The sequence below is a fragment of the Balaenoptera borealis genome, assembly GCF_965194805.1.
Source record: "Balaenoptera borealis genome assembly, chromosome: 13".
NCBI lineage: Eukaryota > Metazoa > Chordata > Mammalia > Artiodactyla > Balaenopteridae > Balaenoptera > Balaenoptera borealis.
The window spans coordinates 42,637,604-42,663,259 of NC_138870.1; the positions used below are offsets into that span (position 1 = coordinate 42,637,604).

At 39.6% G+C, this 25,656-nt stretch overlaps 1 protein-coding gene across 4 annotated transcripts in view; it reads right to left on the reverse strand.

Moving 5' to 3' along the window:
* CERS5 (ceramide synthase 5) overlaps positions 1-25,656 on the reverse strand; it is a 38,567-nt gene that overhangs the window by 12,100 nt on the left and 811 nt on the right. For 3 of the 4 annotated variants that reach the window (XM_082352488.1, XM_082352487.1, XM_082352489.1), the window contains exons 2-4: positions 2,844-2,949; positions 2,102-2,232; positions 1,338-1,395 (exon numbers count right to left, since the gene is read on the reverse strand). In XM_082352488.1, the coding sequence (XP_082208614.1) occupies positions 1,338-1,395; positions 2,102-2,232; positions 2,844-2,949 (295 nt within the window). Of the gene's footprint in view, positions 1-1,337; positions 1,396-2,101; positions 2,233-2,843; positions 2,950-18,776; positions 18,825-25,656 lie in introns of all 4 variants that reach the window. The other variant, XM_082352490.1, reaches the window with a different exon arrangement.

Sequence of the window (25,656 nt, forward strand, 5' to 3'; positions counted from 1 at the left end):
CACACATTTTGGTATGTTGTATTTTCAGTATCATCCAATTCAAAATATTTTCTAATTTCCCTATGATTTCTTATTTGATCTTTGGGTTATTTAGAAGAGTTGTTTAACTTCCAAATATTTCTCTAGATATCTTATTATTAGTTTGATTTCTATTTTAATTCCATTATGGTCAGAGAACATATTTTGTAAGATTTCAATATTTTAAAATTTGCTGAGGGCTTCCCTGGTGGTGCAGTCGTTAAGAATCCGCCTGCCAATGCAGGGGACACGGGTTCGAGCCCTGGTCCGGGAGGATCCCACGTGCCGCAGAGCAACTAAGCCCGTGCTCCACAACTACTGAGCCCACGTGCCTAGAGCCCGCGAGCCACAACTACTGAGCCCACGCGCTGCATCTACTGAAGCCCACGTGCTCTAGAGCCTGTGCTTGGCAACAAGAGAAGCCTGCGCACCGCAACGAAGAGTAGCCCCCGCTCGCCTCAACTAGAGAAAACCCGCGCGCAGCAATGAGGACCCAATGCAGCCAAAAATAATAAATAAATAAAAATAAATAAATTTATTAAAAAAATAAAAAATAAAAAATAAATAAAATTTGCTGAGACTAATTTTTTGGCCTAACATATGGTCTTAGTTGGTGTTCCATGTGCACTTGAAAATAATACATATCCTTCAGCTGTTGGTGTAGTGTCCTATATATGTCAGTTAGGCCAAACTGGTTGATTGTGTTGTTTAAATCTTCTACATCTTCAGTGATTTTTGCCTAGTGATTTAGTCAATTACGAAGAGTATTAAAATCTCCAAATATGATTGTATATTTGTCTATTCTCTTCCTTTTCCCTTCTTTCTGCCTCTTTATGTTTCATGTATTTTGAAGCCTCAATTATTGCATTTAAAGGAAAACTGTGGTACAGTGAAAAAAAAAAAGAGGACTCATGAATCAAAAAGCCTGAAATTCTTCTTTGACTCTGACAATTAACTGAAAAGCAGGAATAATACCTGTTTTACCCACTTTAATGAGTTACTAACTTCATTTCTGTAATGTCTCCTCCTTGAAAGAACAGGACTTTGTCAAGTGCTTTGTAAACCATCACGTACTATGCTGATTTAATTAATTTTTTAATTACTAGCATTACTTATGGGAGAAACAGTAGTCACGAGGTTACTGATGTCAGGCCCCAGACAGAAGACAATCTATTTAGCTTATCACAAGAAAAAAAAAAAATCACAAGAAAAAAAAAAAAAGGGAGTGAGGGACAAAATCTAAAGGTATTTAACTCTTATCTTCAGGGATGTAGGCATGATTAGAACCCAAAGGAGAACCAGAGAAAGTTCAGACTCACCGACCAGAGAAATCTAACTCCATAGCAGAATATACATAAATAAAAAGTGAATCTCCACCTGGATGGGCAAGAAGTAGAAGTTAGATACATATTCACTCAAAAGAAAGTCTGTGAAGTAAAGAAGTCAAGATAGCAGATTTGGGGATAAGACAGTTACTGGTAAGAAATTAAGTTCCCATAATAGGGACAAATACTGTTACCGAAAAAGCCAAAGAGATAAAAATCTTCCAGCCTCTGTTTAAAATAGATTTCCACAAGTGTATACTGGCTTTAGTAAACTTTTCTTCCATATTAGACTCCCTGATGATAGTGCCTATTATTATAATTTTTTTTGCATGACAATGAGAAATACAGTGCTCGGTGTCCAGAGGATAATCGGCAAAAACCCAGTGAAATGGATTATAGTATGTCCAGAAAAGGGATGCTTCCCACTAAAATGTCAATTTAGAGCAAGCTGGTATTATCTCTACCAAGGTGTACAAGGGTATGCATATCTACCTATGTAAGTGCCGGTATAGGAATTCATTCCCAACTTATTTGGGAAAGGGGCACAAAATGGAACTACATCTAGCTTGGGGGCAAGCATGTCCAAGAAACTAAGGGTGATCAGGCTTCCAGTTCTCTTCTTCCCAGCCTATAACAGAGTTAGCCCTCCACATCTATTGACTGTTATCCTAACAAGAGAAGTGATTTCCAAAAAGAAAACCTTAGTCCAGTCATACTCCACCCTTCTCCTCACTCCCCACCTCCTTCTGCACACCTACATGCTTTCACAGAATTTAGTGAGCGTTGGGGGCTTGTCCTGATTCCTCCGATGGCGAAACCAGCATTGGATTTTTCGGACATCCCAGTCCAGCTGCTTTGACAGGCCCTCCAGCCTTTTCTCATCAGGATACTGCAGATGTATGACCAGAGTCAGAACATCCCTTTTTCTTCAAACATCTCATTAAATCCCTTTGACTAGCTGAATGGCAAAGCGGCGATAACTATAGTGACTTAAGGAATGTTTTTCTTTCCAGCTTTCATCCCCAAAGTCATTTTTAGTACGAAGTACTATTTTACACATCAAGGACCTTTACCATTCATCTATACACATCCTTGTTTGGTCTTCTCCCTCCAGCCCAAGCTAAGTAAAAAGAGATATTAAAACCCAACCGCAAAGGCTATCAGTACCATCTCCATTTGATTATGCAACTAGGTAATGACAAGAGCTGGAGCAGGGAAAAACAAAATCAAAATATGATGTGTGTCTGGGGGAGAAGGAGGGGTGGTGGTGGCTGCTAGGCCCAGAACTCAAATGTATGTAAACGTGACTTATTTAAGGGATCCTGGCCCAAAGGTATTTCCCTGAGTGGATAAAGTTTTCCTAATAGTTCTATGGACTACCCAAATGTGAAAGATCATCCCATCCTATCCCTACCCTTGGAAATACTTGCTCTTTTATCCTCCCCTGCCCTATGGGATAAACCCCCACACGAATCTTCCTCTGTTTCTTTGCCCACTTACCTTGGTAACAGATATGAACACCTTTTCAAGGATGGCATTAGGTTGGGCCTGATAAGGACCACTGTCCTGGATGCCAACATGGAGTGCACAGGGTTTGGCAATATACCTGTAATGGAGAAAACCCAAAAGCCAATTCTAAAAATGGTTTGCCAAGCATGAAGCAAAGATCCTGATTAGGGGACTGATAAGAGGAAAAAGGGGAAACACTTGGCTGGGAGCCAGGACTTTTTGATTTAGTCCTGGATTCTGCCATTGACTCATTTGAGAAGTGACTTGTTGAAGAAATATTGGAACATAAGCTCTCTTTCCATTTTTCCCTGGCTTCCCTTATCACATCTTGAGCTTTAGAGTCAGAGAGAGCTAGATCAAATCACTAGTCTACCATTTACTGCCTGTATGAACTTGGGCAACTTATTTAATCTTGCTAAAGCTCAGTTCTTTCATCTATAAGATTAAGATTCTTGCTACTCAACATAAGGCCAACAGATAAACAGCATTACTGGTTTTTCCTAGAAGCTTTTTAGAAATACAGAATCTTGAACCCCATCTCAGACCAGCAAAATCAGAATCTGCACTAACAAGATTCCCAGGGGATTCATATTCCCATTAAAATGTTAGAAGCGGGTCTACTTTACATGAATCTTGCAGGTACTATGATATTACATATATGAAGACCGTGACACAAGGAAAGTGCTTAATAAATGGTAATTTTCCTTATATCAAATGATCAAGAAGATCTTAATTGGAGGGAAAAGTAGAACTGAGACTGAGCTCTTCCTAAACACAAATATCCCGGGTCATGGTCACCTTCCTGCCTAATCAAAAGACTATACGGAAATACTTAGAACTTTCAGGAGCTCTGAAGAAAGAAATTGGGAAACTATGAAGAGTGGTAAGAAAGAAATTACCTATTAGTACTCAATTCTAGTCCCAGATCTACCACTAATAAGTCACATAAACTTGGTCAAGTCACTCAATTCTTGGGTTTTGGTTTTGTCGTCTAAAAGAAGGGGTTATATGAGATGACGTATAAGACTTTTTTTCTCGGGCTTCCCTGGTGCCGCAGTGGTTAAGAATCCACCTGCCAATGCAGGGGACATGGGTTCGATCCCTGGTCCGGGAAGATCCCACATGCCGCGGAGCAACTAAGCCCGTGTGCCACAACTACTGAGCCTGAGCTCTAGAGCCCGTGAGCCACAACTACTGAGCTCACGTGCCACAACTACTGAAGCCCACGCGCCTAGAGCCCATGCTCCACAACAAGAGAAGCCACCACAATGAGAAGCCCGCACACTGCAATGAAGAGTAGACCCCGCTCGCCACAACTAGAGAAAGCCCGCGTGCAGCAACGAAGACCCAACGCAGCCAAAAATAAATAAATTAAATAAATAAATAAATTTAAAAAATAAAAGATTTTTTTTCTTTCTAAGATTCCATGGTTATATCATTGACTATAACTAACTTATAACTTTTAGATCTTTGAAAATTGAGGAATTATTCCTTGGTTCTTCAAGAAAGATCTCTCTGTTCTCCACAACCATAGATTTTTATGAGCCTCAGCTCTAGGAAAAGCTTTATGTAGTCACTTTCAGAATAAGTCAAAACCAGTTCTAGCTCTCTTAGCATCTTAGGGAGTCTCATGATGAAATTATAACTGGGAGGCGTAAGATGGAATGCTCTTGACCTATTTTCTTGATCTGCATTCGAATCCAGAATTTATCTCTAAGGGAGGGACTGAAAACAAGAAACTTTGTTTATTGTCTTCCTCTATGAAAACTTCTTTTACCTTTATCACCAAAGTTCCTGAGCCATGGGGAAGCGTTGATTCAGATAAAGTAAGCCACATCTGCAACCCATTCTTTTCTCTCTTTTGCACCAGTGGTATAAAAGTTTCATTCAAATGCCAGTGCTAACAGATACTTTAATTTATACTTCCTAGTATATAATTCTGTGTACAAATATTTTAAACCCCCATTCATGTTTAAACTCCTTGTGAACACAGAGAATTCTGTTTTTGTATTTAGCAAGGTTCTGTACTCAGTAGTTGCTGAGCAATTGACAAGGAACAGGTCTAGTGAATTCCACCCTTATTCTGTTGGAGCTCAGTTTGGACCCAGCATTGATCAGCATCCAGAAGAGTAATTAAGGCAGCCATTCTTGGGACTTCCCTAATAGTCCAGTGGTTAGGACTCCGCGTGTCCACTGCAGGGGGCGCAGGTTCGACCCCTGGTCCGGGAACTACAATCCCATGTGCCGTGCCGCAGCACGGCCAGAAAAAAATTTAAAAAAAAAAGGCAGCCATTCTTTGCTGTTGAGTTGGTGCCATATCAGAGATAAAAGCACTGAATCCTCTCTCCCTGTCTCCTCTCACCTATGTTAACTGAATGAAGAGGTAGATCCAAGAACAAAAAACTGCCTTTCCAATTCCTACTTTTACTCCCTGATCCAGGCCTCTTCCTCAATGCAGTCAGGTGATTAAAGGCCCTGGGGTTAGACAGATTTTACCAGCTAAGAGACTTTGTGAAAGCTACTCACCTACAGAATGAGGATAATAATATCTGCTTCACAGGTTTATTTTAAAGATGAGATGACTTGATGCATGCCTAACCCAGTACCTGACATTTTGTAAACATTCATTAAAAGGCAGCTATTATTATTTTTACTAGGAACAGATAGTTCAGTGTGGGTACTCCCTGACGGTACCTCCAGCAAAGTGAGAAGAGCAAGGAACCCTCTTTTACACAACAGGGATGGGTTTGTACCCTGATCACTTGGGTGAAGCCAAGATTGCTTTATTATCTAGACCTTGAAGCAGACTTAATATCCTAGAGTTGTCATAAGCTCACATCCTGCCCTCATTAGTTCAGAGTTCAATGAAAGACATAAAGCTACTGGCATCAAGTCAGTGGCAGCTGTAAGACTCTAAGAAAATTTGTTTATTTGACAAATATTTATTGGGCACTGATTTTGTGCTATAGCATGAAGCACAAAACCAAAAATAAGGACTTATGATTGGAAAAGAATTTTTTTAAAAAAATTTATTTATTTAATCATTCATTTGGCTGCACCAGGTCTTAGCTGCAGCACGAAGGCTCTTCACTGTGGCACGTTTAGTTGCAGCACACGGGTTTCTTAGTTGCGGCATGCGAACTCATAGTTGCCGCATGCCTGTGGGATCTAGTTCACCGACCGGGATCGAACCCAGGCCCCCTGCATTGGGAGCGCAGATTCCTACCCACTGGACCGCCAGGGAAGTCCCAAGAATTTTTTCTGTGATAAAAAAATTCAAATCAGGGGACTTCCCTGGCGGTCCAGTGGTTAAGACTCCATGCTTCCACTGCAGGGGGCACAGGTTGGATCCCTGGTTGGGGAACTAAGATCCCACATGCATTGTGGCGCAACCAAAAGAAAAAAAAAAATTCAAATCAGAACTTTGAGAAACTTCACACCTAGTCATGTGTTCATTCCACATCATTCACCTGGCATTTAGTATAACTTATAAAATAGGTTGGTCAAACTCCAAAGAGCCCAGCATTAGCATTCATCCTTTCTGTTAAATCAGCACTTCTCAAAGCGTGCCTGGAGACCTCTGAAACCCTCTTCAGGAGCTCTGCAAGGTCAAAATTATTCTCATAATTCTATAGTTTCATAATAATTCTTTTCTCTCTCATTCTCTCATGAGTGTACAGTGGAATTTTCCACAGCTTACATGACATATAGCAACAGATCGAATGCAGAACTGATATGAGACTACAGCTACCAGATATTAAAGAGATTCACAAAAATGTAAAATAATGCTATCCTCACATTTTTTTTTTGTTTTGGAAAAGTAATTTTTCATAAAACATTAGTTATATTACCAATACAATCAATGTATTGTTACTTATAAGTGAACTAATAAATACAATTTAAAAAATTTTCTATTTTAATTTCTAAAACAGTACATATTGGTAGATATTATCCATATAAACAAAAACTCTCTGGGGTCCTTGATAATTTTTAATAGTGTAAAAGATTCCTGACATCATAGTTTGAAAACTGCTGTGCTGGACGACATTGTCAAACTCATCTTGTGATTTTCTGTCCTCTCCAGTATCAAGGTTACCCAAGTTTTAAAATAATTTGTAAGACCAGACTACACTTTGCCTAAATATCTGAATAAGTAGGCATCTAGTGGTCTACAATGGTAAACTACTCCTTTCCACCTGCCACTCCAGGAACATAAGTCTAGTGACCCAACCTGATTGTATTGTATCTGTCCTGCTCTAGGGAGATCATTTCATTCTGCCCCTTTCCTGTCCTCCAGATACATGGCAGCAGCTGACCTAAGCCTGGGTTAATTGTGATGAAATTACTCACTGCTTTGCTTTTTCATACCAAAGACAGGAGCTATATCAACAATTCTATATTTGTGACCCATTGTAACATCATTGACGGATATGAACTATACACAAATATATTCAAAAGTCTAGATCGAGCTTCTCAACTAGTGTGTCATGGAAAGTAACACAGATGGGCTATACTTATGTTGAGATACTGCTCTTAGCTCTCAGGGTGGTCCACGGGGTGGGTGGTAGCCAGACACCCTTGTCTGTAGCCTTTGGCCTCATATATCCCACTGTGTGTGCACATATTATTTTCTATGTGTGCAGCAACATGATTGGGTTGGGAAGCACTGGCTTAGATCAATTTCTGGAAAAACATAAAAATGTCAAAATTGATATATAAAGAAGAAAAATAACCATCAAAGAAACTGAAATACAAAACAAGATGAAGAAGGGAAAAATACAATAAAAAGAGAAAGGTCTTATACAGACTGATGAAGATGGTGTATCATTAGGTGAAGAGTATTGAGTAACTAAATATTTTGAACCTGAATACTCCCTCCACCACCCTCCACATAGAGAGACAGACAGACACACACACACAAACATGGAGAGAAGATAGCTGAGATATTTAGAGGCAAATGCAGAATCTCATAGAAAACATTCAGAAAGTCCTTTCCCTTTACAATTGAATTTTTTTTTTTTGGCCGCGCCACTCGGCTTGCGGGATCTTAGTTCCCCAACCAGGGACTGAATCCGATCCCTTGGCAGTGAAAGCGCAGAGTCGTAACCACAGGACTGCCAGGGAATTCCCTACAACTGAATTCTTAATAAACCAATCACATTAAAAAATGTAAGTAGCTTCTGAAGAGTTGAAAGAGAAGGAAAAAGTAAAAAGGACACTCGGGGGCGGAGTCAAGATGGCGAACTAGGAGGATGGGAAATTCCCGTCTCCTCACAACTAGGGCACCTACCAGGCACCAGAGGGGGACCACAGACACCTAAAGGGACGGGAGGAAGCCCCAGCGATCCGGTAGCGCGTGGGGGAAGTGAAGGGGGAGGAGAAGTGGAGGCAGGATGGGACTGGCACCCCTGAAGGGTGGCTCGGGGAGGGGAAAAGGGGGAAATTGTGGGACCATTGGGAGGGCAGAGGATCAAAAGGGAGCATGGCCAGGTTTCCCCTGCCCACCTGCTGAGACCCCGGGCCTGATCCTCTGCCCACCTAGGCCCCCTCCAGCCCGGTGGGTCCTGAGGGAGTGGGAGGGAAGGGGGAGCAAAAGTAAAGGCCAGACCTCCAGGACCAGCACCCCGAGGGGTGGCTGGGGGAGGGGAGGAGTTCCTACACCCAGCGGGACCCACCCATGGTTAGGGGTCCAGTGGCGATGGGGGAGACCCTGGGGGAGACGGTGGGGGAGGGGCACGAAGGAATGGAGCCAGTGCTTACCCTGTCCACTTAGGCACCGGGAAGCCTGTTGGGCTCTCCGGCCTAATCCTCTGCCCTCGGAGCCTCCCTCCTGCCGTGCAGAGCCCAAGCCCCGCCCCTACACCCCCACCCAGGGCCCTGACTCTACACTCGGAGACCCCCTCCAACGAGCTGGGCCTAAACCCCACCCACACACCCTCACTCAGCGCCCTACCTCCAAACTCGGAACTCCACACTCCTGAGGCCCTCCTTTCCACATGCTGCCTCTCCTCTTCCCCACAGGTCCTAAGCAGAGGCCACGCCCCATGCTTAAACGACACCCACCTAGGCCCCACCCCATGCTCAAACGTCACCCCCCCACCTGCCTAAGCCCCGCCCCACCCTAAACACTGCCCCTGCCTAAGTGCCACCCCAGCCTAAACTCCACCCCCATGGCCAAGGCTTTTTTTTTTTCTTTTCTTTTTTCCTCTTTTAGATTGGGGTTCTGTTTTACACTGTTGATTCATTGTTGTTGATTCTTTCATATTTTTATTTTTTCCTAATAAACCTTTTATTTTTCTAATTTTATTTTATTCTTTATACTTTGTTATTGTTCTCTCCTTTTGGCTTGCCCCGCCCCCCCCCCCCTTTTCCTTCTTTTTTCTGTTGTGGTTTTATTTTACCTTGTTGCAGTTGTTTCAATTATAGTTTTATTTTTCCTAATATAATTTTTATCTTTCTAATTCTATTTTGTTTTTTCTCTTTCATGTTGTGCTGCTCCTTTCTTTCTTCCTTTTTTTTTTTTTTTTAACCGTGCCACAAAGCTTGTGGGATCTTGGTTCCCAGGCCGGAGGTTGGGCCCAAGCTCCTGTGGTGGGAGCTCCAAGTCCAAATCGCTGGACTAACAGAGAACCTCAGACCCCAGGGAATATCAGTTGGAGTGAGGCCTCCCAGAGGTCTTCATCTCAGCACCAAGACCCAGCTCTATCCAACTGCCTGCAAATTCCAGTACTGGACGTCTCAGGCCAAACAACCAGTAAGACAGGAATACAGCACCACCCATCAAAAAAAAAAAAAAAAAAAAAGAAACAACAAAAAAAAAGTTACAGACGAAGGAGCAAGGTAAAAACCTACAAGACCAAATAAATGAAGATGAAATGGACAACCTACCTGAAAAAGAATTCAGAATAATGATAGTAAAGATGATCCAAAATCTTGGAAACAGAATGGAGAAAATACAAGAAACATTTAACAAGGATCTAGAAGAATTAAAGAGCTAACAAACAATGGTGAACAACACAATAAATGAAATTAAAAATACTCTAGAAGGAATCAATAACCAAATAACTGGGGCAGAAGAACAGATAAGTGAGCTGGAAGATAAAATGGTGGAAATAACTGCCAGGGAGCAGAATAAAGAAAAAAGAATAAAAAGAATTGAGGACAGTCTCAGAGACCTCTGGGACAACATTAAACACAACAACATTCGAATTATAGGGGTCCCAGAAGAAGAAGAGAAAAAGAAAGGATCTGAGAAAATATTTTAAGAGATTATAGTCGAAAACTTCCGTAACATGGAAAGGAAATAGTCAACCAAGTCCAGGAAGCACAGAGAGTACCATACAGGATAACCCCAAAGAGAAACATGCTGAGAAACGTATTAATCAAACTATCAAAAATTAAATACAAAGAAAAAATATTAAAAGCAGCAAGGGAAAAGCAACAAATAACATACAAGGGAATCCCCATAAGGTTAACAGCTGATCTTTCAGCAGAAACTCTGCAAGCCAGAAGGGAGTGGCAGGAAATATTTAAAGTGATGAAAGGGAAAAACCTACAACCAGGATTACTCTACCCAGCAAGGATCTCATTCAGATTCGATGGAGAAATTAAAACCTTTACAGATAAGCAAAAGTTAAGAGAATTCAGCACCACCAAACCAGCTTTACAACAAATACTAAAGAAACTTCTCTAGGCAAGAAATGCAAGAGGAGGAAAAGACCTACAAAAACAAACCCAAAACAATTAAGAAAATGTAATAGGAACATACATATTGATAATTACCTTAAATGTAAATGGATTAAATGCTCCAACCAAGACAGATGGGCTGAATGGATACAAAAACAAAACCCATACATATGCTGTCTACAAGAGACCCACTTCAGACCTAGGGACACATACAGACTGAAAGTGAGGGCATGGAAAAAGATATTCCATGCAAATGGAAATCAAAAGAAAGCTGGAGTAGCAATTCCCATATTATACAAAACAGACTTTAAAATAAAGACTATTACAAGAGACAAAGAAGGACACTACATAACGATCAAGGGATCAATCCAAGAAGAAGATACAACAATTGTAAATATTTATGCACCCAACCTAGGAGCACCTCAATGCATAAGGCAAATGCTAACAGCCATAAATGGGGAAATCGACAGTAACACAATCATAGTAGGGGACTTTAACACCCCACTTTCACCAATGGATAGATCATCCAAAATGAAAATAAATAAGGAAACACAAGCTTTAAATGACACATTAAATAAGATGGACTTAATTGACATTTATAGGACATTCCATCCAAAAACAACAGAATACACTTTCTTCTCAAGTGCTCATGGAACATTCTCCAGGATAGACCATACCCTGGGTCACAAATCAAGCCTTGGTAAATTTAAGAAAATTGAAATCGTATCAAGTATCTTTTCCGACCACAATGCTATCAATTACAGGAAAAAAACTGTAAAAAATACAAACACGTGGAGGCTAAACAATACGCTACTAAATAACCAAGAGATCACTGAAGAAATCAAATAGGACATCAAAAAATAACTAGAAACAAATGACAATGAAAACATGACAACCCAAAACCTATGGGATGCAGCAAAAGCAGTTCTAAGAGGGAAGTTTATAGCAATACAATCCTGCCTCAAGAAACAAGAAAAACCTCAAATAAACAACCTAACCTTACACCTAAATCAATTAGAGAAAGAAGAAATAAAAAACACAAAATTAACAGAAGGAAAGAAATCATAAAGATCAGATCAGAAATAAATGAAAAAGAAATGAAGGAAACAATAGCAAAGATCAGTAAAACTAAAAGCTGGTTCTTCAAGAAGATAAACAAAATTGATAAACCATTAGCCAGACTCATCAAGTAAAAAATGGAGAACACTCAAATCAACAGAATTAGAAATGAAAAAGAAGTAACAACTGACAGTGCAGAAATACAAAGGATCATGAGAGATTACTACAAGCAACTATATGCCAATAAAATGGACAACCTGGAAGAAATGGACAAATTCTTAAAAAAGCACAGCCTTCCGAGACTGAACCAGGAAGAAATAGAAAATATAAACAGATGAATCACAAGGACTGAAATTGAGACTGTGATTAAAAATCTTCCAACAAATGAAAGCCCCGGACCAGATGGATTCACAGGTAAATTCTATCAAACATTTAGAGAAGAGCTAACACCTATCCTTCTCAAACTCTTCCAAAATATAGCAGAGAGAGGAACACTCCCTAAACTCATTCTACGAGGCCACCATCACCCTGACACCAAAAGTAGACAAAGATGTCACAAAAAAAAACTACTACAGGCCAAAATCATTGATGAACACAGATGCAAAAATCCTCAACAAAATACTCGCAAACAGAATCCAACAGCACATTAAAAGGATCATACACCATGATCAAGTGGGCTTTATCCCAGGAATGCCAAGGATTCTTCAATATATGCAAATCAATCAATGTGATACACCATATTAACAAATTGGAGGATAAAAACCATATGATAATCTCAACAGATGAAGAAAAAGCTTTTGACAAAACTCAACACCCATTTATGATAAAAACTCTCTAGAAAGTGGGCATAGAGGGAACCTACCTCAACATAATAAAGGCCATATATTGACAAACCCACAGCCAACATCGTTCTCAATGGTGAAAAACTGAAAGCATTTCCTCTAAGATCAGGAACAAGACAAGGTTGCCCACTCTCACCACTATTATTCAACAGTTTTGGAAGTTTTAGCCACAGCAATAAGAGAAGAAAAGGAAATAAAAGGAATCCAAATTGGAAAAGAAGAAGTAAAACTGTCACTGTTTGCATATGACATGATACTATTCATAGAGAATCCTAAAGATGCTACCAGAAAACTACTAGAGCTAATCAATGAATTTGGTAGAGTAGCAGGATACAAAATTAATGCACAGAAATCTCTTGCATTCCTATGCACTAATGATGAAAAATCTGAAAGAGAAATTAAAGAAACACTCCCATTTACCACTACAACAAAAAGAATAAAATACCGAGGAATAAACCTACCTAGGAGACAAAAGACCTGTATGCAGAAAACTATAAGACACTGATGAAAGAAATTAAAGATGATACAAACAGGTGGAGAGATATACCATGTTCTTGGATTGGAAGAATCAACATTGTGAAAATGACTATGCTATCCAAAGCAACCCACAGATTCAGTGCAATCCCTATCAAAATACCAATGGCATTTTTCACAGAACTAGAACAAAAAATTTCACAATTCGTATGGAAACACAAAAGACCCCGAAAGAAAAACAGAGCTGGAGGAATCAGGCTCCCTGACTTCAGACTATACTACAAAGCTATAGTAATCAAGACAGTATGGTACTGGCACAAAAACACAAATATGGATCAATGGAACAGGATAGAAAGCCCAGAGATAAATCCACGCACATATGGTCACCTTATCTTTGATAAAGGAGGCAAGAGAATACAATGGAGAGAAGACAGCCTCTTCAATAAGTGGTGCTGGGAAAACTGGACAGCTACATGTAAAATAATGAAATTAGAACACTCCCTAACACCGTATACAAAAATAAACTGAAAATGGATTAATGACCTAAATGTAAGTAAGGCCAGATACTATAAAACTCTTAGAGGAAAACATAGGCAGAACACTCTATGACATAAATCACAGCAAGATCATTTTTGACCCACCTCCTAGAGAAATGGAAATAAAAACAAAAATAAACAAATGGGACCTAATGAAACTTAAAAGCTTTTGCACAGCAAAGAAAACCATAAAAAAGACAAAAAGACAACCCTCAGGATGGGAGAAAATATTTGCAAATGAAGCAACTGACAAAGGATTAATCTCCAAAATATACAAGCGGCTCATGCAGCTCAATATCAAAAAAACAAACAACCCAATCCAAAAATGGGCAGAAGACCTAAATAGATATTTCTCTAAAGAACAAACAACCCAATCCAAAAATGGACAGAAGACCTAAATAGACATTTCTCCAAAGAAGATATACAGATTGGCAACAAACACATGAAAAGATGCTCAACATCACTAAACATTAGAGAAATGCAAATCAAAACTACAGTGAGGTATCACCTCACACCAGTCAGAATGGCCATCATCAAAAAATCTACAAACAATAAATGCTGGAGAGGCTGTGGAGAAAAGGGAACCCTCTTGCACTGTTGGTGGGAATGTAAATTGATACAGCCACTATGGAGAACAGTATGGAGGTTCCTTAAAAAACTAAAAATAGAACTACCATACGACCCAGCAATCCCACTACTGGGCATATACCCTGAGAAAACCATAATTCAAAAAGAGTCATGTACCACAATGTTCACTGCAGCACTATTTACAATAGCCAGGACATGGAAGCAACCTAAGTGTCCATCGACAGATGAATGGACAAAGAAGACGGGGCATATACATACAATGGAATATTACTCAGCCATAAAAAGAGATGAAATTGAGTTATTTGTAGTGAGGTGGATGGACCTAGAGTCTGTCACACAGAGTGAAGTAAGTCAGAAAGAGAAAAACAAACACTGTATGCTAACACATATATATGGAACCTAAAAAAAAAAAAAGGTTCTGATGAACCTAAGGGCAGGACAGGAATAAAGACACGGACATAGAGAACGGACTTGAGGACACGGGGAGGGGGAAGCGTAAGTTGGGACAAAGTGAGAGAGTAGCACTGACATATATACACTACCAAATGTAAAATAGATAGCTAGTGGGAAGTAGCTGCATAGCACAGGGAGATCAGCTCGGTGCTTTGCGACCACCTAGAGTGGTGGGATAAGGAGGTTGGGAGGGAGATGCAAGAGGGAGGGGATATAGGGATATATGTATGTATATAGCTGATTCACTTTGTTACACAGCAGAAACTAACACAACACTGTAAAGCAGTTATACTCCAATAAAGATGTTAAAAAATAAATGTTTTTAAAAGTTAAAAAAAATTAAAAAAATAAAAAGGACACTCAGGCAGAGGGAACAGCATGTACTAAAGCAAAGAGATAAGAAAGGGCTTAGAGAAGTATGCAATGTACAAATCAGGAATGGAGGTGGTGACAATGACAGGGGAAAGAACTATACAAGTAGTTAGGGGCCAGGTCACAGGTACCTTGCATGTTACGCTAAGCTTGAACTTTATCCTGTAGTTAATGGAGAGTCACTGAAAGGCTTTCGGTTATTGTAAAAAATCCATGCTATAAGTAATAAAGCACTGAACTAAGTAAGGCTATAGAAATGGAAAGGCAAGGTTAGATTCAATTGATGGTGAGAAAGTGAAACCGATAGAACTTGGTGACCGGATAGATGTAGGAGGCAAAAGAAAAGGAAAAATCAAGGGTGTCTTCTATGTTTCCGGATTGGGAAACTAAGTTGATTATGGAGCCTCAACCAAGTAGAGAATAAGATAAGAAAAGCAATTTGGGAGTGAAAGATGAGTTGTGTGCATGCTGAATTTGAAGTACCCATGGAACATTGAAATGCAACAGTCTAGAAGGCAAATAAGCTTGGAAAAAGGGCCTAAGATACATACACACAGACACAGACAAAAAGGTATGAGAAAGAAAAAAGAGAAAAAAAGAGAATGAGAGAATGAGAATATAGGTGGTAGCTAAAATTGTGAGGGTGGATGTGACTACATGAGAAAGGAATATAAACTAAAAAGAGAGCCAAGGTCAGAATACTGGGAAACACCAACATAAAAGGTGAATTTAGGGGACAGGAATGTCAGAGGTGGAGTTGTATCAAATGAGGTAGAGATCAAGTAAGACAAGGATTTCAGTATCCCATGGATTTGGCAATTTGGAGACCGGTGGTAACCTTCACCAAAGAAATTCCAATAAAATGGAGACTCTAAAAGATAGCAATGAGTTATAGCAGTAAAAAGATATAAAGGGGAGGAAGAAAGAAGTGGAAATAGCTAAGACTCTCAAGAATCTCCGCTAAGAAGAGAAGGGAATGCCTTCACTTCCTGCATCAGAACCACTTTATCTAAAACTAATATCCCTGTGCTTTATATCCATTCTCTTCCTGATTAGAAATTTCATTCTATTTATTCCTATTTTTTTCTATTACCTTTGGCTTCATTCTCTACTTGTTTCTTCTCATCAGACCTTGAACATGCTCAAGTTTTCCCATGTTAAAACAGTGCTTCCTGTCCCTCACACCCTCTGGCTCTCACCCACCTCACAACTAAAGTTCTTGAAAAAGTCCTCTTCTCATGACTTCTCTTCTAACTCCCACTCATTCCTCAACCTTCCTCTCTCTCTCATCTGGCTTCTGACCCTATACTTCACTGAAGCTGCTCTTGCCAAAGTCATCAATGATCTCCTTATTGTGAAATCAAATGGATGCCTTTCAGGCCTGCATCTTACCTGACCACTTAGTGCCATTTGACATTATTGAGCATGTTCTCCCCCTTGAAATGCTCTTTCCTCTTAGCTTCCTTTCTGTCACACTCTTCCTAGTTTTCTCCCTCTATCTTTCTGGCAGTAGAACTAGACTTCTTGGTGTGCACTGCTAGTTGGGTCACCTTGGACAAGTTACTTAACTTTCTCCTTGCTTCAGTTTTCTCATCTGTAAAATGAGGATAACCACAGTATCTACCTACTTCATAAAGTTACTATGAAGATTCAATGTTTAGTACTTAGAGCAGTGCCTGGGACAAAGTAAGTACTTATTAAATGCTAACTACTGATATTATCAAATACTCTATGGCTGTCATACCTCTTATCTTCTTTTGGGTTTCTTTTTCCTCTGCCTTTTCCTAAAACACAGTGTTTCCTCAGGGTTCTATGCAGATTCTTACCTTACTCTACACACTCAACCCTGGGTGATCTCATTCAATAACGGCAGAGGGTCTGTATGGTCCACAGACCCCAGAGCATCCCTGAGATACTCACTGGGGGCTCATAAAGTCAAAACTATTTTCGTAATAATATTAAGACATTTGCCTTTGTTATGGTGTTGATATTTACAATGATGATGCAAAAAAACCAATGGTGGATAAATTTATGGAAGCTGAGCACAAATCAGGGCAGTGGCACCAAACTGCAGTAGTAGTTATTGTATTCTTTCTTGCTATAGCCTCTTACTTAACAACAACAACAACAACAAAGCCAGTTTCACTAAAGAATGTCCTTGATGAAGCAATACAAATGATTAATTTTATTAAATGCCAACCCTTGAGTACATTCTTAAAAAGTATTCTGTGATAAAATGGGAAGTACACAGAAGGCACTTTTATTGCATACCAACGGATACGGTTGTCTCAAAGAAATGCACTTGTTTGACTGATTGAGTTGTATGCTGAACTAAAATCACTTTTTACAAAGAACACCATTTTTACCCAAAAGAATGACTGACAGACAAACTACGGTTATTCAGGAACTGGGTATTTCAGAGACATTTTTTTAAAAATGAATGAAATAAGCCTGTCATTTCAAAAAACAAACACTCTTGCCATTGATAAAATTCAAGCTTTCAAGTGAAAATTAGAAGTTTAGAGACCATATATCTGCCTTTGAGCTTGACAACGTCCCAATACTTCAAGGTTTTTCTGATGAGATTGTTAAAGTGAGATTAACTATATGATTTTTTAATACTGTGTAATGAAATGTATTAGCATTTAGGATATCTGTATAACTTAGTGAACTAGTATTTTTCAAGTGACCAATACATGATGTCCATTCAAAGTGTAAGACAGACCAGTGGATTTTAACATGAGTGGAAAGCTCATTGATATGGTTTCAGATTCTAACCAACCTCTAAGAAACTACTCCTTGTGTTCTGGTGTAGTATCAAAGATAAAATACTTCCCCCTTCCAATAACATATCTGTGTAAAGCCAGCTTTTATTTATACACTTCAACCAAAACAACATATCACAAGGGGTTGAATGTAGAAGCTGGCAAGGAGAATCCACCTATCTTCTACTAAGCCAGACATTAAAGAGATCTGCAAAAATATAAAATCAATGTTTTCCTCTGAATATTTTTTTGTTTAGAAAATTATCTTTCAAAAATGTTATTTATGTTAACACGTAATAGGCTTTTTTTTTTTTTTAATTTATTTTTGGCTGCTTGGGTCTTTGTTGCTGCGCGCGGGCTTTCTCTAGTAGCAGCGAGTGGCGGCTACTCTTCCTTGCGGTGCGCGGGCTTCTCATTGCAGTGGCTTTTCTTGTTGCGGAGCACGGACTCTAGGCACGTGGGCTTCAGTAATTGTGGCGCACGGGCTTAGTTGCTCCGCAGCATGTGGGATCTTCCTGGACCAGGGATCAAACCCGTGTCTCCTGCATTGGCAGGCAGATTCTTAACCACTGCGCCACCAGGGAAGTCCTATTTTTGTTATTTTTAATGAAATAATAAATATATTTCTTAAATGTCTCGATTTCAATTTCAAATATGAAAAAATTGAGAGGTATATGTAACCTACATCTACAAAAAATCCTTGGGATCCTCAATAATTTTTAAGAGTAAAAAAAAAAAAATGCTGAGAACAAAAGATTCAAGAATTACTAAATTATACTATTTATTCACTTATGTGCTGTTGACTCCCAACCATATATTATTTTGTATATTCCCTATACATATGCATGCACATCAGTGTATTTTTCTGAGTAAATTCTTAAGAGGACAGGATTTGCTATGTACAAGCAAATGTGTCATATACATTTGTTGTACACATATATGCTTGCTGTGTACAAGGTACTGCACTTCTCAAGGACACCTATACCACCAAATCCAACATTTCTTGCATGGTCAGTGCGCAAGTAATCTTTGCAGGTTTTTTTAAGGACTATTTTTTTTTAATTGGCCAATTTGTTATCTTCACTTAGACCTATAAGAGGGCCTTAAAGAATTAAGATGACTAATAACTGTGCAATCTGATGAACCTACTTGGTACTGTGATGAGAAAGAAGGATCAGCATTCTGCTTACACCTTACCTTATTATGAGAGAAGTAAGTCGTGAGATAATAAGAATTACTTAGAGTATATAAGTATTTAAAATGCTTCACAGACACAAACTAATTTAAGACTAAGTGGTAGCTTTATTATACAGTAGCTAATGAATATTTTACTTGCTATAGAGCAGCAAGTAGCAGCAGTTCTCAAAGTATGGCTGGAGAACAGTTGGAGGTCCCTAAGACTCTCATTGTTTAAGAACTCCTCCAACTACCTACATACATTTCTTTCATTAAACATATTTATCTTTTTAATGGGTGAGTAATTATACTACTTAATGCATTTGCTTAAAGTAGGAACACAAATGCATGCATGTTGAATAAGAGGTGGATTAGAGAAAAAGGTTAACAAAAAGCTCTTTCTTAAGAAGTTTTTACCATCCTTCATAATTCAAGAAACAAGTGTTTGTCAGTGGGACATTAAGCCTGTATTTCAGTTAATAACTGTTAAAAGGAACCGAATCCACCTCTTCCAAATTCCCATGACTTAACCTTGTGCATACATTCATTACACTCTATTTTAACCACTGGTTTTCTTGCTCTCTTCCTGCAGGTAGACACCATGACTTACTTTTTTACCCTTGGCACTTAGTTTGATATCTGGCATATACTAAGCTCCCAATGAATAATTGTTGAAGAATGAACAGATGAACAAATGGGTAAAAACTTAATTCTCAACTAAAAGGTAAAGCGTTTCAAGGAAATGTGGCCACCTGTCCTCCTGGGTCATCAGATAACCTACCAGCTACATGTAGGAGGTCAATGATTTCCGGAGAATCAGTAGAAATTCAAGTTAACTAATTTCAGTCTATAACTGTAGATTTCCCCAAGAAGTATTAAACACAACCACAACAATCTGATTTAGTTTGAGACCCTTTGTGCCTATAATTGAGACTTCTTACAAATGCTGACACTACCCCAGAACTAAAGACTACAAGATATATACCCTTTTTAAGAAACTCCATAGTTTTGAGAAAAATACAATAGTTTGATTATTCTCATTGCCTTATCAGGGCTGTGTAGCACCTCATGTACAATGAACTACTTGACAAACTTATTTGTTTACACATCATTAACTACTGGACTTAGGAAATATATGCAGAAGAAAAAAACTCCAGAGCAATACTTGGCTAGAAGGCACTGTTAATCGACAGTTACTCAAAATAGACTATAACTAGTCATTTAAATCATTCAGAAAATGATTTACATTTTAAAAATCCCATTATTCTATAATTTTTTAGAAAGCCCCACTGTTTAAAACCTGGTCCAATATACTCAGGACTAATCACCTTCTGGTGCTTAAAAACAAAATCAGGGACTTCCCTGGTGGTCCAGTGGTAAAGAATCCGCCTTCCAATGCAGGGGACACGGGTTTGATCCTGGTCGGGGAACTAAGATCCCACATGCTACGGGGCAACTAAGCCAGCATGCCACAACTACTGAGCCTGCGTGCCTCAACTAGAGAGCTGGCATGCCACAAACCACAGAGCCCATGTGCTCTGGAGCCCCCGCGCCACAACTAGAGAGAGAAAACCCACACACTACAACTAGAGAGAAGTCCGTGCACCACAACGAAAGATCCTGCAGGCCGCAACTAAGACTGATGCAGACAAAAAAAAATTAAATAAATAAATATTTTTAAAAAACATACTTTAAAATAAATTTAAAAAAATAAAAAATAAATCAAATGTGAATCTACATTAAAATTCTCTTCTTGGTTATTAATACTTATTTGAATCACTATCATCAGCACCGCTCAATAGAAATAATGTGAGCCACATATGTAATTTTAAATTTTCTGATAGGCACTTTAAAAAAAGTAAAAAAGAAACAGGTGAAATTAATTTTGATAATATACTTTATTTAACCCGATATATCCAAAATACTATCATGTCAATATGTAATCAATGTTAAAAATTGAGATAGTTTACATTTTTTTTCCTGCATTAAGTCTTCAAAATCCAGTGTGTATTCTACACTTAGAACACATCTCAATGCTGACCAGTCACAGTTGAAATCCCCAAAAGCTAGTAGCTACTGTACTATCTAGTGGTTCCTATACTGGAAACCACAGTACTAGATAATTCAGAGAGAATTCATATCTAGGAAAACTGCCTTTGCATCTAGGAAAACCAGTTTCAGATTTTTTTTTTAGTTAGAAGTGACTATGGTTAACTCCTTTTGCAGCAACACCTCAATTAACTTCCCCAAAGATAAAGTAGGAGTGGATTCGACCACAAAGAGCCCATAACTCAGTGAATTCTTTAGAAAGCAGCTTTATCTGCCTAAAACTACCTCTGGTGAGGAAGCCAAAATAGGTACATCTCCCCCTCCCCACTCTATAAGGAGGGTACAGAGTTCACTTGATGCCTCCTCTTCTCCCCATTAATTTCCTCTTTACCCAGCTAGGAGACCCTAGTTTTCTGAATCAGGAAGTGGCTAAAGCAAAAATATCTGACATGTTTCTTTTCTGTGAGAAATATATTGTCTCCAGGGGTAAGCCAGGAACCTGACCTCAGTCATGACAGTATTCAGGGTTGTCTGCAGAGCATCAACACCCACTGCACAGAAAGGGCTGGGGAAATTTTTCCAGGAGAGAGGAGGGACACATGAGGCTTCTGATCATCTGGAGCTTAGTAAGAGGTGGGTTCTTAGATAAGGGCAGAGCCATGTGACCATCTTTTTCAATCTCACTCTGCTGGATCTGCAAACCTGACTTAATTCTGTGATTTACAATTCAATAAGGCCCAACAGAATACCTTCAGGGATGTAGTGGAATGGGCAATCTCCCTTACAACCTAGTCAGCAGCTATGTCCATTCCTCCCAATGCCCCTCTCCAGTCTGGAGGACCTACTAATAACTGGGTCACAATGTTGTGACATGACATGGACCTAGAAGGAAGGCAGCAGGTCTGTCAGGAAGAGGAAAAAGGTTCTTCTTCCTCCACTTGGCAGAAGTGGGGAAGAACAGGAAAAAAAAAAAAAAGGCAGCATGCAGCAGAGGTAGCAAGGTTTACAAGAGGAAGATGAAATGAGTGGTTAAGAAATGTGCACAAAAAAATGAGTCACTGCTCTTGTTTCTAGTTACAAGATAGGCCAGTAAGTGAGTCTGTTAGTCCCCTGTGCCAGAGAATGGTATTGAGAAAGTTCCTTAGACATGCCAGTGAGGTTGCCTTGGAAGTAACAGGAGAGAAGAGGGGACTGGAATAATGAACGAGCAGCAAGGAGAGCACTAATCTATCTCCTGTATAATTCACAAAACAATTTTCTCCTGGCAACATAAAGCTCCTATTGCAATACCATATTCAAAATAAATGAGCCTATGTAGCTCTGATGATATCAATATTAAGTCTCAAGCTCATACTTGATCCCAAGGAATAAGTGCTCAGGGACTAGATATTAAATTTCAAACAATTTTATCTTTAAGATCCAATTTAAGTAAGACACGGCAGACCTAGCTTGGACTATTCATTCCCTCAGGTCTCAATCATCAGTGTAATATTAAAAGAAGTTTTTTTTTATTTTTTAATTTTTTATAAATTTATTTATTTATTTATTTTTGGATGTGTTGGGTCTTAGTTTCTGTGCAAGGGCTTTCTCCAGTTGTGGCGAGCGGGGGCCACTCTTCATCGCGGTGCGCGGGCCTCTCACTGTCGCGGCCTCTCCCGTTGCAGAGCACAGGCTCCAGACGCACAGGCTCAGTAGTTGTGGCCCACGGGCCTAGCCGCTCCGCGGCATGTGGGATCTTCCCGGACCGGGGCACGAACCCGCATTGGCAGGCGGATTCCTAACCACTGCGCCACCAGGGAAGCCCTAAAAGAAGTTTTCAAGAACAGGTGGAAGAGTTTCTTATCTCTCTTTTGATAGGGTATAGGGTAGCATGAGTGTGTGCATCGGGGGTGGGGAAAAAGAAAAAGAAACTGCAGAAAGGTGCACAGCATGCAAATATAGTATGGTGAAATTTAACAGAAACAAAGGAATTATAGTTTTGTCTCTCAGTCAAGCCAAACATCTATTTCATGTTGAAGATCTAGATTCCGGTTACTCCTCTGGGCATCTGAGTAGACAAGGGTGGACCCTTCTCAAACATTCAATCAGAATTTACTGACCACATGCCACATCTAAGGTATTTTGCAAGGTGCAGGCCACCATAATGCAACCACTTAGCAGAGTCCCACAAAGGAAAAAGCCTCTATTCTTCAGTAAGTAATAATCTCCTATATGCAGTTCTTTAGCGAAATAGCTAGACACATTAATATATGGTCAGGTGGCTTTTCAAATCGTCCCTATCAGATGAGGCTACAGTTCTCCAGGGAATGTGGGAACTTAAAGAATAAAATGGGGACTTCCCTGGTGGCGCAGTGGTTAAGAATCAGCCTGCCAATGCAGGGGACACGGGTTTAAGCCCTGGCCCAGGAAGCTCCCACATGCCACGGAGCAACTAAGCCCGTGAGCCACAACTACTGAGCCTGCACTCTAGAGCCCTCAAGCCACAACTACTGAGCCCACGTGCCACAACTACCGAAGCCCGCACGCCTAGAGCCCGTGCTCCGCAACAAGAAGCCACCGCATTGAGAAGTCAGCGCACCCCAACCAAGAGTAGCCCCCGCTCACCGCAACTAGAGGAAGCCTGCACACAACAAGGAAGACCCAACTCAGCCATAAATAAATAAATAAATAAAATTATAAAATAATAATAATAAAATAAACAAATGCTTGGTGTGGTTGATGAGAAGAAAGAGAAAGTAAGGATAAACTGTAAACTCTGTATTTTTTCTTTAGGATATTCTTAAAACAACACAGAGATAATTTATCAAAGGGCATAGTGTAAGACATTAATATATGCAGAACAATTTGAAACAAAAAATGCAAATTTCAGGTCAAATACATTACATTAAATAACCAAGAATAAGATGTACATGGATTTGTTCTCCAAATCCTAGAATAGTAGGAATGGCAGGTTAAATCTTAACTCTTGAAAGGGGGTTTTAAGGAATATGAAAAGTGTCCACATCATACAGTGGAAAGAGAATGGGGCTGGGGAAAACACTCTGGATCTTGGTTCTACCTCCTCCCCCAGGTGAGTATGCAGCCTCTGAAAAGCTGCAAAATGTTTCTAAGCCTTAGTTTACTATTTATATAAATGGAGGTTGGAGTTCTAGCTCTTAACAGTTTATGATTATTATATGAATCACTTTTAGAAACTAAGTAGTTAGGATTTGAGAAAGGAGAAAATGTAGGAAAGAGAATAACTGAACCAATATTTCTGATATATCTTTTTCTATACTCTAAAAGTGGCTTCCATTACCTTTACGGAAGTCCAGCACAGTAAGAGAAGAACTCGTAATCCAGCTGTAATTTCTATTGCTAACTAAAGTGGTAGGTCTTAAAGAGAAATCAAAGTAGCAAGACTGCTTCTAGGCTTAAACTTTCCTAAGGTCAAACATGACATGAACAAGGTACCTGTCCTTACTAGCCAAGGAATATCATGCTAGAATGCTTTCACATCAGTATTCCCATCCACCCCTTCTCCCCTGACACTGGAGCACCACAGAAACATTCAGATAGAATTCCCACAGGTAAAAAGGATCCTTTCCAGTGGCTGTGCCAGGGGATATGTCTGTCTTCACAGTCACCTGGGGGCACTCCTGGGAAATCTGAAGATATATATATACATGCAAGCTTATATAAAATGAGTGTTTAGAAGCAACAAGCTAGTTCCTCTTACCACTAACTTGGGGAAATTTCCATATTAGTATATATTTATATGAAAAGCAGAGAATCTTTTCCTAGGACAATGAACTTTTTTTTTCTCTCCTGAATTGTGTATTTTCCTTTTCAGTCATTATACTGTCTTTCTCTTTTTTTTAGCTCTCATATACAGATGCGAAGGTGGAGAGTACCTGGACCTAGGTTACTCCTAAGAGGGACAAGCGGTTTGTGCCTCCACCCCAGGAATACTTAATACAATGACTATACTTAAACTTCTGGCACAGCACTTTGACGACAATACATAAACACTGTTAAATAATGGATGAATGGTGGGAAACATATAACATATATTTTGAAAGATTTATGTGTCAGAAGTAGTAGGCAAATCAAAGAAGTAATCCAAAACAGATAATATTAGATTTTCAGACAGTAACAGAGTAGTCTATCTGCAATATAGTCCCGTCCAGGAAAGGGCATTCCTGCTCTATAGGCCAAAGGAACAAAAGACGTCAAAGTGCCATCCTCATTACCTGAGACCTATGCAGAAAGAAGTCACCTTTCCCGGGGTATGAGTAGACTCGATCAAAATCACTCACAGCTATAAGTCCACATTGTAAAATCACCACCACAAGTCCTCAATGAATATCTTTATCTTAGACAGCAGACAGGAGCCGCTCACTCAATGAAAAGTGAAAACACTTTTTGTCAAGAACACATGGTCACTTAGAAGCTGGCTCAATACAGCTGTTGTCTCAATACAGCTGTTGTCTCAATACAGCTGTTGTCTCATACGCCTTAAGGCTCTCCATCCTTTCAACATGACCACTCCTCCTTCCATTTCAGGCCTCCAAGGCCTGTTCTGCAACTAATTTGACACCTTTCCATACTCTGGAAGCCTCAGGCTCCACCACACCCTATCCCTACCAGGTTTCTACTCTCTTACGGGCTCTGGCAGAATTTTATTGAAACACACACACACACACACACACACACACACACGCGCGCGCGCGCGCGCGCGTCCATGCGGTGTGACGAACCAAGGCTTAGGGCCTAACTAATCCTGTGCCCCTCAACTCTCTGGAACTAAAGTGCCCTCACAAAT